The sequence below is a fragment of the Leptonychotes weddellii genome, chromosome 1 (genome assembly GCF_054177405.1).
Source record: "Leptonychotes weddellii isolate Sample4059 chromosome 1, ASM5417740v2, whole genome shotgun sequence".
Taxonomy (NCBI): Eukaryota; Metazoa; Chordata; class Mammalia; order Carnivora; family Phocidae; genus Leptonychotes; species Leptonychotes weddellii.
In genome coordinates this window covers 23,252,634-23,273,207 of record NC_138369.1, presented here as the reverse complement: position 1 = coordinate 23,273,207, position 20,574 = coordinate 23,252,634, and the positions used below count along the sequence as shown (strand labels likewise).

Below are 20,574 nucleotides of genomic sequence, written 5' to 3'. Positions count from 1 at the left end.
ACATATCCTTAGCCAGCAATTACACTTCTGGGCATTTACCCCAGAGAGATGAAAACATACGTGCCCAGAAAAACTCGTGTATGAATGTTCAGAGTAGCTTATTTGTAGTAGCCACAAGCGGACAGCACCGTGAGGTCCTTCAGTGAGTAAGTAGTTCAACAACATGGTACATCTCTACCATGGAAATCTACTCAGCAATGAGAAGGCATGAATGACTGATTCCTGCAACAGCATGGATGGATCTTGAGGGCTGAGCGGGGAAAAAAAGCCAACCTCAAAAGGTCAAATAAATGTGATTCTATTTACAGAGCATTCGCAAAAGAACAGCGTTCTAGAGATAGAGAACATGGCTCAGAGGCTGCCGGGGTTAGAGGCGGTAGGGGAGAGCGTGACCGTGAGTGGACACAAAGGAGGGCTTTGCCTTCATGGATGTGTCCTGTCCCTGGAGCACAGTGGTGTTTATGCATCTACCCGCGTGCTAAAATGACTCAGAGCTATACACGTGTTGTATCAGAGTCACTTTCCCGGGCTTGACGTGGTGCCCTCGCTGTATGGGAGAAACTAGGGGAAGGGGACATGACTCACGATCTTTCTGCACTACTTTTGTGATTTCCTTTGAATCTATAATGCTCCCAGAATGAAAAATATTTTTTGAAGTTGGCAATAGAATAAAAATGATAATCATAGCTAACATTTAAAGAGTACCTGCTGTGCACTAGGCCTTTGCTAAGGACTTGTTTTATGTAATTTATTCCTAATTCTCGGAGTTGGGGGGACTGCTGTGAGATTTATAAAATGTTACATCTGTCTTATCGACGAGGACACAGGGCCTGGAGAAGTCAGCTTGCCCCAGGTCAGACAGAGAGTAAGTGATGGGATGAGGATTCACACACAGGCAGGCCGGCTTCAGAGCCCCATCTGTCCCCACTGTCCTCTTCCTTGGGCTGCCTGTGGCTTTCAGGGATGTGCAAGCTCTGTTGAGCCAGGACTTCTGTGTAGCCAAGGAAGGATGTTTGGGTATAGAGGAATTCCTGTGGTAGAGCTTTCTGCCCCTCCTGGGCTGGCCTCTGTACTTGCAAGAGAGTTGCAAGGTCTCTAAAAAGCCACTGTGAAGTGCAGGTGTGGGGGGCAGCCCTGCTGCCTTTACCCAGGTGCCGGGGAAAGCGGCTTCTGTAATTTAGCCGAGGAGAATAGAGTTGCTCTGACTTCCACTTGCATTCAATGGTTCTCATTGAAGGGAAGGTCCCCAAGGGTCCCTCTTCTTGTATTCCATGCGAGAAAGACTAGGAGAAGGGTGGGGGGGTGCATATCAAATAGAACAGGTGTTAGTGTTCTTCCTTTTCTGTCCCTAAGATAGAAATCCTCCAATTTCCATGCTGATTTATTTGAGGTTGAGAATATTTCTTTGTCTGCTTCCTATCCAGCTGCCTAATCTCCCTATGATCCCAGTCCTAAACAAATTCTTTGACTTCTGTCAACCTGAAAATGCTTGGCACTCACTGGCCTTCTCCTTCTTTAAGACTTGAGCCCTGGTCTCCTACTGATTGGCATTTTCCGCTTTGCTGCCTGCCTTGAGCAAGGGTTTCCGATGCAAGGAGTAAAATCTGAGCAAAGCCGTGTGCTCTCCGGGATGCACCCGCAGATTTATTGTGATGCCTTATTTTTCTTGTTACTAGTATAAAAGGAGGGCAGGTCCCTGCTCCAAAGAGTGGGCTCAGCATTCTGGTTGGAACCAGTTTAAGTATCCAGTCCCTGAGGCAGAGCCCCCAAGGGAGAGTCCTAGAAGAGGAGTGAGTTGCTGGGGAGAAGAGGGAACCAGGCAGCTGGGGTCCTGAAAAGCACTGCTCTGAAGGAATGGACACATGAAGTTTCTTGGAAAAAGGAGAACTGCTCTTCTGTTTTGTTCAAGGAAAGCCTTCTTCTTCTTGTAAATATGATTTCCTTTGACCATCCCCATTGTTGGTTGAATATTTAGCCAACAGTCTGATAAATGTCATCTGCAGGCCTGTCAGGAGATGAAAATGAGACCTGGGCTCAAGCCGGGTTTGGGGCATCAAGTTTGAGCACAGGAATGTTGGGAAGAAGGTGGTTCATGAGAGAGGTCCAGGATGTGGATTCCAAAGATCTCTGAAAGGATGGAGGACAAGGTCGATGTTTGCCTAAGAGCCAAAGGGGTGGCCCGTAGGAAGGGCCACATGTAAAGATTCAGGCTGAGAGGCTAAATATGGATGCACACCTGGGGAGCTGCAACCAGAGGGAGGAGTTCAGAGAAGTGGAGGGGAGTAGAGCCTGGAGTAAGGCTTGAGACCGAGCAGCTGGAGTCCCTCCATCAGGGCCCTACAGCCGCCCCGATGGTAGTGGTGTGAATGGCTTGCCAGGATCTACCTCTTGTTGTTGAGGCCACTTTGGGACACAAGACAGAGTTCATGAGGGAATCCGTATCCCAAGGCCTGAGGGGATTTTACTGACTGTTTTGGAACCAGGCAGTTGAGAGTCAGTGCTCATCAAAAGTAACATGGCATTTCCATGCTTTCTCCCCACACACTCCCCATTCCCAACCCTTTCCAATTCAGCCACTGCACTCCACCACAGCCCTTCTCCCCTTAACCAACCACACCACATCTCGTGCATTTGGGGGTGGTTATCGGGGGGAGCCCCAGGACACTTGCCCTCACAGTATGCCATAGACACATGTGTCTTCCTCTCCTGGGTTTCCGGCAGCTCTTGCAGAAGTCATGACAGCATGGTGTGTAGAGTGTCGCCCTGAACCTCACGGACTTGCTCCGGTGGCTAATATCACATTTTGAATCCAAATATTATCCAGGTCCTCAAAGCAGACATAAAGCCCGTGAAGAACCCCAGCTATATATAGATGTGTAACTACATCATACCCATGGCGGGAGGCTATGAAATGTTTTCAGATAAAAGAGAATATGTGGTTTTATATGGAAGACGTTCCCATGGACAAAATAAAGCCAGCTATGAGAGAAAGAGAGCGAGCGAGAGAGATCATAATGTAGAAAATCTTCAGGAGAAGAAAAGGGGGAGAGGCCAGTGAGGACATTAGTGTCCCAGCTACATCCTGGCATCTTTGGCAGGACTTTCCCTGTGGCCCATCCCAAGTCAGTTTGACTCACCCATCCCCCCACCTTTTTTGTGACTTCACAGCAGAGTGACTACCCTACTGTTAAGAGTAGTTGACAGTTTGAGAACAGTTACCTTATGTCATGTGCACAAAGTATATGCCATCAGTTTTGTTTTTGCTTTTCCCTTAAAGATTTCTATCTCCTAGATTCAGGTCCAGTAGAATTCCTATGATCTCTTGAAGATTGAGTAGGGTTGCTTCCTCTCTCCCCTTCCTCTTCCTAGTTCTCTTAACCCAGTCAAATTCTCCACATATCTGTTGACTATGTGCTAGGTATGTTCTCAGGTAATGGGATGCCAGCTCTGAATATGTCAAAAAATGAAAAAATAAAAACAGATTATCATTTCATGTAAGGAAGGGGGAGACTATGTAATAGTGGGGCTTCTTTTACGTAAAGGAATTGAGAAGTCCTCGGAGGTGTCCTAGTTTGGGCTGCTGGAACACCATAGTCTGGGTGGGTTAAGGAACTACATTTATTTCTCACTGTTCCAGAGGCTGGGAAATCCTAGATTAGGCACCCTCAGAGCTAGCGTCTGGTGAGAGCCCACTTCCACAAATAGGATTCACAAATCCTGTTCATGATGGCTCCATCCTCATGACCTAATTACCTCCCAAAGGCCCCATCTCCTCCTACCATCTCCTTAGGGAATAGGGTTAGGATCTCAGCATATGAATTTTAGGGGCACACAAACATTCACTCTATAGCAGGAGGTAACACCTGAGCAGAGGCCTATGTGATAATAGCCAGAGAAGCAGCTCACATTTATCCTGCATTTCCTTATGGTGGCAGGAGATGTGGGAGGGGCTTTCCATAGAAGAGCTCATTTAATCCAGCAGCCCATTGAAGAAGGTACTTCCTTAGCTGCATTCATAAGTGTGGACACCGAGGCTTACAGACGCAAAACTGCTTTCTGCGGGTCACCCGGGAAGTGAGGGGTGGAATGGGGATTTCAGGGCGCCTGGGTGGCTCAGTTGGTTAAGTGACTGCCTTCGGCTCAGGTCATGATCCTGGAGTCCTGGGATCGAGTCCCGCATCGGGCTCCCTGTTCAGCAAAGAGCCTGCTTCTCCCTCTGACCCTCCCCCCTCTCATGTGCTCTCTCTCTCTCATTCTCTCTGTCTCAAATAAATAAATAAATAAATAAATAAATAAATAAATAAATAAATAAATAAAAAAGGAATGGGGATTTCATCTGACTTTAGAGCTTGGCACTGGTAACCACCAAGCTCTGCTACCTAAGCATTTGTACCCTGCAGGGAGAAATACCTGGTTCTCTGCTTTCAGTCTCCCTCCCCAGTGGGTTGAAGGTAATGTTTTCACACTGTGCTCTTTGGAAGCTCCGGGGCTTTTTTGAGGCCAGAATAGGGGTGTGGGGTTTACACCATGGTGTCTCGAGAATGATTCTACTTCTGTCTGTTTTATAGATTAGGCTTCAACAGAATAATTTTTTTTTTTAAAGGGCTTGAAGTCCTTAAAAGAGAGTTGGAAGAGGACTTGCTTAATGAGTATTTAAAAATTTAATTTAAGGAGCAGAGGATGTTTGTGGTCATGTAGCAGTAGTGATGGCTGAGGGGGGTGGGGGCCCTGCAACCCGGTGGCGTCTGGTGGACCCTTGCCTCGGGGCATCCTAGGTTCCAAGTCCTAGTACTTTGCAGTACTCATCCATTCAGTCCTCACAGTAAGCCCAGGTGTTACAAAGGAGGGATCGGAAGCTCTGAGGTGAGTGACTGGTCCAGGCTCCACAGCTGGTGAGTGGCAGGACCAGGACCTGAGGCCAGGGGATCCAGCTGCAGAATGCGTACGTTGTTAACGCGTGATGTGGGGCCAGGGACCTAAGCCTTCTGTCCCTGGGCTTAAAGTGAGAACTATGCTTGCCCTGAAATCTAGACTCGGTGGCTGTGTGTCCACGGAGAGCACTTGACAGGCTGCACTGGCCATAAGACCGTTGTTCACCACGATCTGGGATGCTCTCTGCCTGTACTCTTTGCTGACAAAGGTGTGACATTTCTCAGGAGCAAAATGTGGTCCTCCAACTTTCACATCCATGGGCCTGGCATGGCCTGCTTGCATAACTCGTTTTTAAAAGATGGATTGTTGTTTCATCACATTAATGAATTAAGCCAAGGCTGACAGCAGCTAGGGCCCAACAGTGTCCTAAGCCAACACCAGTAAGACATTATGTGCAACAGGATGGTCAGCCATCGGATGGCCCTCCTTGACCCAAAGTTAATTCTGAAGGTCAAAAGGCAGAGGAAAGTCATCAGAAGCTGTTCACCTCATTTCACCACCTGGACAACCAATTCTGATCCATGCCATGAGGGAGCCTTTCTGCTAAGTGTTCCTAAAAGGGCTCTACCACTATAGATCTCAGGTCTAGGGACAGATTCCTAACAAATTGGAGTCATTGCCAACACAGTAAGGTGCTCCTGCCTCCCCCCCTCCCCCCCGCCCCCAGAGGAGGGCTTGAACTAAGGGACATGATACAGTGTGTCTTCCATTAATGGCCAGTCCACATGGAACCATGGAGACAGAAGCTAGCAAGCATGACATTCTGGACTAAAAAAGTTTAGTCAACGTAAATCCCAAGGCCTCAGTCATTGAAATCACCCAGAAAAGGAAACATTATTGATTTCTCATATCATCTAATTTCTGGGCACTGCCTATGGAATCACTCTGTCTCATTTAACAATAAAGTATATTATGAGAAAAACGAGAGATGGTTCCCGGGCTTTCCTCACTGCCTGTTTCCTTTTTTATTATTATTGCCTTAGCAGCATTCATCGTTGGAGCCTCAAAGCCACCAGACAGGGTCCCACAAATCTCCCTGGCTCCTTGTGTGGGAGCGAGGCTGAGATGATATGCAGTCCTCTGGATGCTCCTAGTGTCATCATTCTAGACCCAAACCGAGAAATGATTTAGGAGGTCCCGATAAAACTGGGGATCAGTGGCCTAATCGGAGTCATTTATCCTGTCTTGAGCTATCAAATCAGTGCTCCTGGGTTGCAGGGTGTTGGGTGGGGTGTTTTTTTTTTCTGGGATATTTCACAATGATTACTTTGAAAAGAATCTCATTTCTGAAGTTCGTGCTCTCTATAGCATATCCAGGTAGAACATTTGTAAGAAGTAGCAGCTCCACTTAGTAGCTCTGTAGGTTGAGATTTGGCCCATCCTAAAAGAGAATGTCTTTTCTAAAAGCATGACTCCCAGATCAATACCTGCTCACTTGAGTTAGAAGGAAAATGTAACCCTCCAAAAGATGGTTCTGCCTAATTTGTGAATTCAGGAACATTAGAAAACAAGAAAGCATATGTACCAAGAGAAAAGTGGAATGTGGAAAAAAAATCCAATGGAGAAATCTGATAATGAAATTTGGATCACACTAAATTCTATTTATTCTAAATGTTTTATTTTGTTGGAGTCATATGTGAAAATAGCCATATTGAAATGGTGAAAATCTTGTATTCAGCTCGTGTTAAGGAAAGAGAATGTTCCTTTGAAAGATTTTGCAGTAACATTTAAAGCAGGGAACTAATTATTCATAACAAATCACAAAATGGTGGGAGAGGGGGAGCTTCACTTAGGAACCTTTCCCTGCTTGCTGCTGATCCTTTGGTAAGTGAACAGCATAGTCTCAAAATGTTGCATACAGGCCCAGAGATATTTATTCATACTAAAGAAACACAACTTTTCACTATGTAAAATGATTCCCTCCTGACAATGTTTAAATGGTGTGCCAGCCCACCAATAAAGCAGGCTGACAGGTCATGAAGGATCGCATTTCATCACTACTTCGCAGAGACTGAGTATCTGGATCTTATCACACCGCAAAGGATCTTTGTTCCTTGATTTTATCTGGCACCTTTTTTTTTTTCCTCTCTGGTTAAACAACCCAGTTGTCACTGTTGGACAGAGAGAAAAGAAATATATCATTATGCTTTAGTTATTTTTAAAAGCACCTGCTTTTTGGAACACACTTTGTAAAAATTACTTGAAATAGATTAACCTTTTGAAATGATAATGACATAAAATTATATTAAGTAATTTTCCTAAAAAATAACTCACATTGAAAATAAAGTGTGACACCATCAGCCTGAAACCCAACTTAGGATCTAGTCTGGATTCAGTTACTTCTGGGTAACTATTTGATACTCAAATCGTGTGTCTGTTTTCACACCCAGGAGCGTCCATCTTGTCCTAGCCTGACCCCCGTGAATTTATAGGTCTGCCTCCTGGTCTCTCTGTTAGCACTAGAAAGGGAAGTAGCACAAGCTTGGCTTTCATGGCTGACCTTTCTGGGCTTTTCATCACTTTTATTTAAACCAGATATTAAAGGTGAAAACTATGGTAGTGATGCACTTGGTTAGTGAGATAATTAGGAAGCACCATTTCCATAATGACTGTATCACTGTCTCTGGAGGGACATGAAAGCTTGTCCTGTCCCTTTAACGGGACAAGTTGCTAATCCCCTTAACATTTTTTTCCCTTTGGACTGATAATATTTCACTTTTCTTTTTCTTTGTAAAATATTCCTAAATGGAGGCTTAAGTAAGAAAGCACAGATTATGGAAATGATGCTCATTAAGTAGAGGGCAAGATTTCTAGAAAGCCACAGAGCTACTTCGAAACATGTAACCTCCATTAGAGGCTTCATTTGAATGTTTATTCATGGAGCAGTAAACATTTATTATTATACATTTTATTGAAACATAAATTAAAGAACTGTAATTATGTGTATGGCAAACAGTAAAGCAATGTGCATTTGTCACAGAATGAGTAAGACAAGGAAAAATGCCATAATTGTTTCATTTGCATCCAAATCCTTTATTGTATACCCAACAGAAAAACACCCAGAGGGAATAACTGTGGATTAATGTTCTGATATGGTGTATAAATTAAAAAAAAATACATATTCTAGATATTCTTTCTAGCAAAGGGAACATCCTGGAATTAATTTGTCAAGGTCACAAGTTATCCAAAGAAAGGGTGGGTTTCTTCTTTTCTCCTGAGAGAGAACCACAGTGACTCTTATTAAAGTTAATGCTGAGCAAAGAATACATCCCCTTGGCAGTCTGTACAAATCTGATTGTTTTCAGGATGAGCTATTTGCTCCAGACACTCAAGCGTATTTGAGGAGTTTTTAAAAAGGACTTATATGAAGCTGGAAAGATAAGACCTTCAAACTTACAATTTTGTAAAAACAAAAAATACTTTTCAATGGGAAAAAGAGGAATGAATGTGCGATATAATCATAATGGCTCTGCAGAGGCCACATCCTTGTGTGTGCAGGAACTCTTAAGCAGAGGGAAAAGACAAGAGTGGCCAAGAGAATCTGTATATATGAGGTTCCTTTCTTCTTTCTCCTAAAGCAACCTAATAAAGAACACTTAGCAATCACCTATTACCCATCCATCTATCCATTCCTCCACCCATCTACCCACCCATCCACTGGTCCACCTGCCGAGCATTTATTTACATACTATGGTATGTAGGATTGGGGGAAATAAATAATCAGGAGAAAAATACAGTCAGGAATAACCCAGAGTTCCAGACTAATGGAAGAGAGGCACCTGTAATTTTTGGTACTTTATAGTGAAAAGCAGACATTGAAATACATACAAAGAATCAGAGGAGCCCTGGGGAGTCTGAAGGCTATTCAGAAAAGGTGGCATTTGAACTGGCTCTTACAAGTTGGGGGGAAATGAGAGAGAAGGAACTCCACATGGAGGAAGGAATGCTGTGTAATTTTTCTTATCAAGGATATGTACTGTAAACACAGCAGCTACCACAATTGCTGATAAAATACAAGGATGACAAATCCGTAAACATTCTTTGTTTTTTTTTTTTTTGTTTTTTTCTTAAAGATTTTATTTATTTATTTGACAGAGAGAGACAGTGAGAGAGGGAACACAAGCAGGCAGAGTGGGAGAGGGAGAAGCAGGCTCCCCGCTGAGCAGAGAGCCCGATGCGGGGCTCGATCCCAGGACCCTGGGATCATGACCTGAGCCGAAGGCAGACGCTTAAGGACTGAGCCACCCAGGCGCCCCAAATCCGTAAACATTCTTTGTATTTCTTGAAAGTCATTTTACTGGAGTTGTCACTAAGGTGCTCTTTCTGCCCAGCAGCGAACAGAACCCTCGCATGTGTGGCTTAATGGGAAGACTTTTTTGTCCTTGAGTCAGTCTACCTTGCCAGGAATGGCCAGCAATCCCTGTACTGACGGATGAAAGAGGACTCCAAACTTTGCTGTGACAGAGAGGAGAAGGCAAGGGGAGTCAACGCTCAGAGAGGAAGACCCTTTGCTCTTCTTTGCTCCCACTTTTATTGGTCCTTCAGGATAATCACAAATTCTTATCGCTGTTTCTCAAGCACGCGATGTGTGACAAGGGGTCTTACTGGAACTAGGAGGATCTATTTACGGGAAAGATACGATATGCTAATCTGTGTGTTCTACCAGTGCTGCTAAACATAGCCTAAGGGACAATGCATACATCTCTTAGATCACAGGGCGGCTGTTTGGGCTAAGAAAGCTTCCGGAAGACACCTCCCCTCAGTATTCCAACGGCAAAGTGGCCCCGGCATTCCAAAAGCCCACGCCCTTCTCCGAAACCTTCCATCGCCCCCAGCAGCCCCTCTGTTCCATTTTAGCAAGCCAGGTATTATGGCTGATTTCATGCTCTACATTAACCCCAACATACCTGGAATTCCACCTGTCTTGTTGCATGAGCATGCCCTCCTGCCAGAAAAATGACCAGATTTACATGGATTTATCATGGTTTTGTAAATCTTGCTCGAGTTTGTCAACTTTTTAAAGGGCAATGATGATACATTCGACTTTCTTCTTGCTGAACAGTTATAAAAACTTGAAGCTGTCCTATCACTGAAAATCAATGATGAACCAAGAGATAATTGAGAACATGTGTACAGGATTGATCTCAGATTTATACAAAATCATTGTTTTATGGGACTCTTGCAGAAGTGCTTACCATCCTAAGGGTGAGTAGCGTATGGGGCAGTTGGCTTATAACTTCTGCTGGGGTGCGTCTAACTATACTACAGTGCCAATAGTAAGTGTCATCCCTGGGTGTGGCAGTTAAGCAACCTGCTCAGTCCTTCTCCTCAGGCCTCAATGTCTTCATTTATAAATTCTTTCACCTTGCCTCACCTTTCAAGTAGAGAGAAAACCAGTATTCTAACACATAAGATCATTGTGTGGATAAAAGGAGATATGTAGATAAAGTGCTTAGGCCAATGCTAGCATATTCTAAATATTCAGTAAATTTTATTATTTCTCTATTACACCGCAGGAATTCTGGAAATAGTTTTGACAGTCTGCCCCTACTCTAAACCAGAAGGCTCAGCTCTGTAGTGAGCTTGTTAAATGTGCTCTATTCTGAACCATCACAACCACCCCAAAGCCTGTGTTTTCTTTATGGTCAGATTCTGCCTTACTTGCTTTGGGAAGTAGGGTTTTATAGTTCCAAAATAAATGTCACTGGAGTACTCCTGCGCGTGGGGCTTTGAGGACACCTTGACACAGTCAACTCAAGAACAAAATTAGTGGTCTATCAAAAGGCACAGGCTCAGTGATGGTTTCTGACCCTCCTGTCAAAGAGTTCCTTCCTTTAGAATATCAGCCATGTTCAAGCAACTGGTATGCCTTTCATGAAACAGAAGAAACACAGTGTTGTTCCTGTGCCCAGACTGGCCCAGTTAAGTTGAGAGACTTTAAGAAAAAAATAAAAGCTAAAAAGCCAGTTCAGTTAAAAAGCAAAACAAAACTCCCAGAATTTGTGGAGACTCCGTCGAGTTTTTTGGCTTAACGATTGTGTTTTTAAGCCATATATCAATGGTGGTGCTCCAGTTGTGAATTATAATAATATATCATGAGACGGATAGTGCTCCCATGATATATGGGTGCAGCACATCATCTCAGCATCATGGCTTGGATGATGTATGGCTCCAAACCACAATGAGAGTTTAAAGGAGCTTTTAGCGACCAGACAGCTTTAAATTTCAAATTTTCTAAAAATTAAGGTCTTTTCAAGTCAAATAAAAGCAAGATGATGGAATGCAATGCTGTATAAAATGTCCCTGCCCTCTGAGAGCCTGGGAATGTGTCTTTCCCTTTTGGCTTTAAGCTCAGGACATAGAAATAATTGGCAGGCTCTTCTTCAATTTCTCCTTCACAAGAACGGAAGCTCGGAGAACTGAGCAAACATGAGCTAGTGTCAGTGCATCTGTTTTGCCCATCAGTTCCCCCCATCTTCCGCACGGCAAGCATGAGTAGCTCATCTTCGCAGCCAAGGACTGGATCACATGAGATGATTTTTGTTTTCTTTGTTTTAAGGAGCACTTCTGCTGAAATTCAGAACAAAATGAACGCATAAAAAGGAGAACAACTTCCTTACCCATCACTCACAAATTCAAAAGAGGGCCCCCAGGAAGACAAACTTGCCTTTTCTATCACTTGTCTTTGTAAAGTAAAAGCACTGATTGCAAATGAGGAGAAAACTCAAAGGTGACTGACATCTGGGCCGTTCACCCCGAGCAGGAACTGGGAGCTATTGCTTTAGTTCTAGCACCTTTCCTGTCTTAATGATGTGTTTATAAGATGCTGATGTTGCTGAGGAGAATGTACCGACTTTGTTTAAAAACCACTGGATTTGGGGGGCAAGGAAATCACTGTCAATTAAGAAAGCAGGTGCTGGAAGCACCTCCCCTCCTCCTCCTCCTTTTAATCCTACTGCAATAAACAGAACAAAATGAGAAATCTCCCTACTGTTTGTATAATAGGCCCAAACAGGAACAGCAAGAGACAATTACATTTCAAGTGGCTTCTTCCATTTTCCTTTCCTAAGTGAATTAAAGGGAAGCATGGCGGTAGAGTGGTGGCCATGTGGAGAGAAACATCTGGGCAGGAGGAATTAACACAGTCTCCCTGCCCATTATCTTGCCTCTAGTTTTTCACTCCTTTGGCTTCCTCCACAGAATCTAATTCTCAAATTACAATAGATTTTCGATGTCCACCCCCTACTCCTCCCTGACTTCCAAAAGGCAAAACATCCTGTTTTCACCAAATAGAACCTTTTTTTTGGTCTCAAAAAGAAGTTCTGGGCCTTTTATTCCCCCCCCCTTATATAAATAGCTTTACGTATATAATCTGGATATCAAAAAGAAATAAACACATCACCCATTATTCCGAGGCTGTCATTTGAAGTGTCTGATTGAGGGAGACCTGGTGTCTCAAGAGATGTGGGCTATGTCATCACGTGTTCGAAGAATCCCCTAAATTTAATCCGCTTCTTTTCTATAAAGAGAACACTGACACATCATTTAATTATTTTTTTTCCTCATAAGTCAAGGACTTTACTTAGACATCTGTCATACTATCATACCATTCATCCATCCATTTCTAAGTCATTGTCCATTATACCAGGAGCTACCATGTCTGTGAGAACAGTATTAGCACATCCAAAACACGAAGAAATAGGAGCTACGACTGTCTCCATTTTTCTGGAGGAGGAAGCGGGGCTTACTGAGAACAAGTAAATTATCCAGGGTCACCAAATCGATCACAGTGGCAGAGTGGAGATACTAAGGCAGGTTGAGGAGATGTCACATCCCATCTTTGTGATACCACGGTCCTTCCCAACTACACAACTAGTATATGGGTGAACGTGTGTCTGGGTTTATTTGGAATAGTCCAGGCTTAGGCCTGTCATTATAAACAGGCCAGTGTAGTTGGGAACAGGCCTCCTTTCACTCTCAAAAGTTCCACTGTAGACAGTCAATTCTATGGTTCCCTAGGCAGTCCTACTTCAGCTGATTCTAAGTATTCTCATCTGCCTTCACTGGGAAAACAGAGAAGGAAGGGCAGGAGGCTGGCTTTTGTGAAAGTCTTGAGACAGGGTGGCCTGCTGACTCTGTTCATGTGCTTGTTCCATTTATATATCTCCTTTGGAGAAATGCTTATTCCTACCTCACCTATTTTTTTAGTTGGAATTTGGTCTTTCACTGTAATAATTCCTCATACATCCTGCATACAGTGCCCCATCAGATATATGATCTACAAAAATATTCTCCCATTCTGAGTTGACTTTTCAGTTTCTTGACGGTATCCTTTGAAGCCCAGTGTTTTTACATTTTGATGATGTTCACCCTCTTCCACTTTTAAGGACCCTTGTAAATGGGGCGCATGGGTGACTCAGTCAGTTAAGCAGCTGCCTTTGGCTCAGGTCATGATTCCAGGGCCCTGGGATTGAGCCCCATGTCAGGCTCCCTGCTCAGCAAGGAGCCTGCTTTTCCCTCTCCCTCTGCCTGCCGCTCCCCCTGCTTGTGCTCTCTCTCTCTCTCTCTGTCAAATAAATAAAATTTTTTTTAAAGATTTTATTTATTTATTTTGAGAGAGTGAGAATGAGAGAGAGAGAGAGCACATGAGAGGGGGAAGGTCAGAGGGAGAAGCAGACTCCCTGCTGAGCAGGGAGCCTGACGTGGGACTCGATCCTGGGACTCCAGGATCATGACCTGAGCTGAAGGCAGTCGCTTAACCGACTGAGCCACCCAGGCACCCATAAATAAATAAAATCTTAAAAAAAAAAAAAAAAAAGGACCCTTGTGATCACCCTGGGCCCAGGTGGATAATCCAAGATCATCCACACACTTACCATTTTAAGGGCAACTGGTTAGCAGCCTTAATCTTTCTACAACCTACTTCTCCTTTGCCATGGAACCTAATGTATTCACAAGTTCAGGGAGTAGGACGTGAACATACTGGAGGGGTCACTATCTGCCCCTGATCTGCAGGGTTTTTGTTATTTATTAGAATCAGATTTGCCTTCTGAGGTCACTCATTGATCTGAGTGAGGAGGTTCATGTGGCAGCAGCTGGGGGTGGCAGGACACTAGTTATGGAGAGGGTAGCTGTTTCCCTCTAGCCTTCCTTGCCCTTCCCCCTTGCCATGATTGTATCCCTTATAACCAACTCGCACTGTAGTCCAGCAAGGGCAAAAGACACCAGTGTGGCGACACCGACCATCCTCAAGTGAGTATGAGGTAAAGTAGGTGTGTTCAAAAGGGAAGGAGAAGCTCCATAGCACAAAAGAGGCAGGGCCTACAAAAATGTTGGCAGGGTATTAAAACTCAGAGAAATTCCACATTTGGAGAAAAACTGAGAGATAACAGAGAGGGCTTTTTTTTTTTTTTAAAGATTTTATGTATTATTTGACAGAGAGAATGAGAGAGAGAGAGCACATGAGAGAGGGGGGAGGGTCAGAGGGAGAAGCAGACTCCCCGCCGAGCAGGGAGCCCGATGTGGGACTCGATCCCGGGACTCCGGGATCATGACCTGAGCCGAAGGCAGTTGCTCAACCGACTGAGCCACCCAGGCGCCCCAGAAAGGGCTTTTAAAGCTAAAATGTGCTCAACCACGGGGACCAAGAAAAGGTGGATCTCCTGATTGATGCAAATGACTAATATTAATAAATGAGGGAAACAAAGACTTGCCATTTGAACAACTTTGTTCATCTATACGATACTGGGCATGACTTCCAACTAGGAAAGAGTAAGATAGAAATGGAACTCAGGAGATAACACCGCAGTAAGTGAATCGAAGTTTCTACGCAAAGGCCGGTTCCATCCCATGATCCCAAAAGGACTTGCAGATGTGATCAAAGACATGACTGAGAAATCATGGAGCTTGAGAGAGGCATCAAGGAGCCGCGGCAAGGAGGTGTCTTTATATATGGAATGGATATTTGGGAGAAGCAGGGTGGCCTCTTAAGAGATGGTGTCACGACAGATGCGGGTTCAGATTTCAGCGCTTGGTCACTCTCTACAGGAGCTTGGGCAAGTTGCTTAACCTCGTTGGGTCTATTTTGTCACCTGAACATGATAATGCATTTATTAATCACCTCTTGGGTGTATTGGAAGGCTTCACTGAAATGGTGTATAATCATCCTAGGGACTGGCATGGAGCAAGCTTTAAATAAATGCTAACAATGATTTCAACTACAAAAGGTTATAATAATTATAGAAACTAGTAGGCTGAGACAACTTCAGCCATATTTAACAAAAAGTGATTTCCTTCCTCCTCTGCCTGTAGAACCATTGATTTCTTTCCAAGACTCCTTTTCCTTAGAAAGTTGCCTGTGCTTATTTATCTCCCTTTCTTTACCTTCCCCTCTCTCTTAAATCTACATCAGTTTTTTTTAAATAACAGCTTTATTGATAAATAATTCACATGCCATCAAATTCACTCTTTTAAAGTATACCGTTCCAAGTTTTTCTAGAATGTTCCCAATGTCATGCAACCATCACAACTACCTAATTCCAGAATATATTCGTCATCCCCAAAAGAAACGTCATGCCCTCTAGTGGTGACTCCTTATTCTCCCATGGCAACTGCTAATTTACTCTGTCTCTATGGATTTGCCTTTTCTGGACATTTCACATAAATAGAATCAGACAATATCTGGCCTTTTATGTCTGGTTTCTTTCATGTGGCATAATTCATTTAGCATAATTCTTCGACTTAGCAGTTCTTCCTTCCTTTTTATGGCCGAATCATGTTCCAATGTGTGGCTGTACCGCATCTTATTGATGCATTCACTGCTTGATGGGCATTTGGGTTGTTTCCCCTATTTGACTGTTGTAAATAATACTGCTATAAATATTCATGTGCAAGTTTTTGTGTGGCCATATGTTTTCATATCTCTTGGGCACATGCTTAGGAGTGGAATAATTCTGGGTTATATGGAAACTCTGTTTAACTTTTTTGAGGAAGTGTCAAGCTATTTTCCAAACCAGTGATACTCTTACATTCCCACCAACAGTGTAGGAAGGTTTTAATTCTCCATATTCTCGCCAACACTTGTTATTGTCTTACCTTTTTTTTTCTTTAATTGCCTTTCTGTTGAATAGGAGGTGATATTTCAGTGTGGCTTTGCTTTGCATTTCACTACTGACTAATGATATTCAATCTGTTTTCAGTTAAGTGTTTATCCCCCTGATTTGACTGGAACCAACTCAAGCTTTCAACAACATTGACACTGATGATTATTCCTTCCTTCTTGAAATTCCCTCCTCTCTCAGCTTTAGCACTGACCCTCTCCTGACTTGTCTCTTTCCTCACCATATCCTTAACTTTGAATCCTTTTTTTTCTTCCCAAACTTCAAATGTGTAAGAGTCCCAATTCTGAATTTTTAGCTCTGCCTGCTATATTTTTTCCATAACACTTATCTTCACCTGAAATTAACTTGTATATTTATTTGCTTGTTTGTTTTCTGCATCACCTCTTGGAATGTAGCTTTGTGGGGGGAGGGATTTTATCTTGTTTAGTACTGTATCCCTGGTTCCTAGAGTAGCACCTGGTTATAAATAATTTTGCATGAATAATTGTATTAGAAAAGTATAAATAGATGTTATACAAATAAGGATTTGAGATCTTCATTATTAAATAAGTTTCCTGGTAGCTAATTGAACATATTTAATTGAATGTATTTAATGTGGTTCTTGCCTGATACCATAATATGCTAATGAGCATTGTGAAATTTTACTTGACCATAAAAACTTTTTTGGTATGGAATATGTCATGGCTTTTCTGAAGTATTCTTCAGAAAACTCAAGCAGCTAAACTGCTTGACACCCTAGCAAAATTTAAACTCTAGCAAAAAAATAAACCCTGGCAAAATTTTGGAGTGCTTTATTAAGTAGAAGTTTTGCCACCACTTAGAAAAGTAAGTGATGATCACCAAGGCTCAATATGAATTCACTAAGGACAGATTATGTTAAAATATCCCCATGTGTGCTGATCATAGGGTTGTATTTTTTTTGTTTTGTTTTATTGGAATACCATTCTACTGGAAGGCCGTGGTAATGGTATTCCTTCACAACAGTGAAGTTGTCAGCTGGGTTTATCATGATTTCCCTTTTCTGAGAAGTTGAGTGGGTTGTCGGGATCTTGTGATCAGATTGTCACTTAAGAATTTATGTCAAGATATCAGGCACAGTTGAGGTCTGTGCCCTTGGGGAGAATCACCTACATAGTGAGCTGTTTGTTATCATCAGTGCCACACTAAATCTCAGGTGGTTACCAATGATCAGGAAAGACATTTCCAGGACTGGGTGATAACAAAGCTTATAGAGATAGCCCTGAACACTAAACCCAGGTGGGCAAGGTAAAGAAAAGGAGGCATGGGATGGGCCTGGACCCAGGAGGTTCCCTTCATATAATATTAAGTTCATAGCCAGCCCTAGTTCATTAATGAACAACAGGCACATCCTTAAGGAAAAGGCACAGAGGGTGACAAGAGTGCAGGAAGCCAGGGAGCACTTAGTAGGTCTTCCAGAAGCCGATAGGGCAGACAAAACAATTAGTGACCTTGGTGCCTGTGGTCACTTTTGGTAGGAAAAAGGTCAGGAAGCAGAAGGATAGTCTAAACCAATGACGTTGGCACCACCTGGCAGTTTGTTTGAAATGCGTGTTTTGGGGGCCCAAGGATCTGTGTCTCACCAAGCCCAGGTGCATGCTCAACTTTGAAAACCACCGGTCAATGCAAGAGAAACAAGCCGTAGCAACAGATAAACTAGAAACACACCCCACTCGAGGAGCTTCTTAAATCTCTTCCTTGCTGGTGTGGGATCTAGTGCCTGGATGTGATCTCTACTTGGTCTGAAGGTCAAAAAAATGATAATGAAAATAAATAAAAATAATAATAATAATAATAGTAATAGTGCTATAGCTACATGTACTGAGTACTGATGATGCACAAAGCAGCATGCTGAGCGCAGGCTTAGTGGATTTGAATCCTCTTAATGACCATGTGAGGTAGAGATTGCTGCCATCCCTGCTGTAGCCAAGGATACAGAGATCCAGGCCCTTCTGAGTCAGGGGCTGCGGCCAGTAAGTGATCGGTCAGGTTCGCAGTAGGCAGTTTGACTGCAGGGCACTGGTGTGGAATACCTGATTATTCCACATACAAGGGAGGTGGTGGGTGGGTGGATAGAAGAAAGGAAGAAAAGAAGGAAGCAGAGCAGAAAGGAAGGAAGAAAAGGAAGAAAGGAAAGGGGAAAGAACAAGAGGAGGGAAGGAGAGCTGCAGGTTTGGGAAGCAAGGGTCGAGTGAAGCCTCCTTCCAAGGGGGGCCCTCTCCTTGTGCTGTGGCATTTTTCTGGTCTCATCTTGAAGTCAGCCAGCCTGTGTCCTTCAGCATATTCCAGCCTGAGCCCATCCTCCATTGCTTTCTCCTAAGACTTTGTTCCACGGGCGGTTTGCAACTTATGTTTCCTTGTTTATTTGTTCCCCTTGTCTCCCTATGCTCACACCATCTTTGTAACTTAAGTATACACTGTCCCAGTTGCTGAACAGTCTATGACTACCTTCCATCATCAACTGGAGAATATTCTGGCAAAAACGTGCCCTTCTTTGGGGACTGTGCACTCGGGCTGATGCGAGGCTCCTCTGCGTTCGTTCACCTTGGACCGCCTTGTTCCCTGCCTCTGCTTTAATAGCATATCATTTTTCCCCTCTGTGTGCAGCAAAGCCACAGGGACACTTCATCTCACATTCTTCAGAGGCCCTTTGGAAGCTCAGAGCCTGATCTCTGTAATCAAGAAGGGGTGGGCGTGATCAGGGACTAAGTTTGATTCTTTGTCTGCCTCTCTACATTTAGGCTTTTCATTTTCACATTCCTCCCCACGGTTTGTAATAAACGCAGGAACATAGCTCAAGGGCAGGAATGAGGTTTAACTTTAGCCGAGGTACAATAGAGGCTATTTGGAAAGTAAAACTTTCAAATGGCGTTTAGCCTTGAAGAATATATTGAATTAGATATGCGATGTGCCTTGATTCATGATCTCTGCATAACAACATTGCTATGACTATTACCTGGGGGCTTTCATAGACTGGAGACACAGGCTTTTTAATAGATCGAACTCACAGAAGGAGCATGGATGCTCATGAAGAGTGTGGGGGCAAGAGCCACAAGCCCTGGGTTCCTGCAGGGACGCTGTCACCACCTGAGGGGCCTTGACCACTTCCGAGGGTAGATTTCCTCATCTGTAAAGGGGATCTGAGAGTAGAAGTTGCCTCATGGGATTATTCAGAGCAGTACATGAGATCCATGCTAAGCATAGAGCTTTCTTATCACAGTAAGTAAATGTTTAATAAAGGAGGACTATTTGTATTACTGTTAAATGATTTTTATTTGAAAACCATGATTCTGTAACTTGGCCCACACTCTTTGCTACTCTCACTTATTTGCTCTTACACAATTCTCTGTTGGCCAATTTTGATTTCTTGTCCCTTTCAGAGTCCCTGTAGTCACCTTTTTAAACCATGCTGTCACTTCAAAGCACTGGCTAACTACAGCCAAGACTGACAGCTATGGATAATTCCACAGACCCCCCAAAACACTCTGGCATTTCACTCAAATTGTCATCCATGCCACCACATTTTTCTCTCTTGTTTTGAGCCTCTCTATTCTCCATGGATTTCAGATACAGTTACTGAAGGTGAACATCATCCTCCTCTGAAAACTAATCCAGCAGGAACCAATGTGGAGTAATTGGGCTTCATGGGAGCATCACTGTCAAGTCTCGAAATATATGGGGAGATAATCACATTTCATTTTTTTCTCTCTCGTTCATTTTCAGCATGTTCACGTCCACGTTCTTCCGAGGAAGGCTGGAGACTTTCACAGGAATGACAGCATCTATGATGAGGTGGGTCTGTTCTCTCTGATCTTATTGCGTGATCACAGGGGCTGTCGGTATGAAGAAATCAAGCTGATGAACTAGGCACCACCCTGATATATGGGCTTACATGGGATTCTACCCAGTATGACTTGGGAAGTGACAGTAGAAGCCAAGGAGCTGAGAATGGCCATGACAGGAACCAAAGACAAATGAATTATAATGATTTTCTTTTTCAAATGAAATGTGGCAGAAAGCAAGTGTCCTTGTGATTTCCACCCTCTCATTTACCAGGACACTAAATATTGTGTGGCGATATGGCCCAGAGTCTCCACAGGAGAAAATCTATAGTGCTGCTGACCAATGGAAATCAAGCCGACTCGTATATTATTTTTCTAGTCAGATGCTCCATTTAATTTTAAAGACCCTTTGGACCTCAGCTTGTCTCTCCTAATAGCACTTTTTTTTTTTTTAAAGATTTTATTTATTTATTTGACAGAGAGAGACACAGCAAGAGAGGGAACACAAGCAGGGGGAGTGGGAGAGGGAGAAGCAGGCTTCCCGTGGAGCAGGGAGCCCGATGCGGGGCTCGATCCCAGGACCCTGGGATCATGACCTGAGCTGAAGGCAGACGCTTCACGACTGAGCCACCCAGGCGCCCCACTCCTAATAGCATTTATTCAAAGTGAAACTTTGAATTATCATCAGCAGAACCTAGTTGGCTTGAATGAAATGAGTGCCG

At 43.5% G+C, this 20,574-nt stretch overlaps 1 protein-coding gene across 5 annotated transcripts in view; it reads left to right on the top strand.

Moving 5' to 3' along the window:
* Nucleotides 1-19,960, top strand: part of FHIT (fragile histidine triad diadenosine triphosphatase) — a 1,147,690-nt gene extending 1,127,730 nt beyond the window's left edge. For all 5 annotated transcript variants that reach the window (XM_081820160.1, XM_081820150.1, XM_081820168.1 and 2 more), the window contains one exon: nt 19,794-19,960. In XM_081820160.1, coding sequence (XP_081676286.1) covers nt 19,794-19,937 — 144 coding nt within the window. In that variant the 3' untranslated portion in view covers nt 19,938-19,960. The remainder of the gene's footprint in view (nt 1-19,793) is intronic.
* The last annotated feature ends 614 nt before the right edge of the window (nt 19,961-20,574 follow it).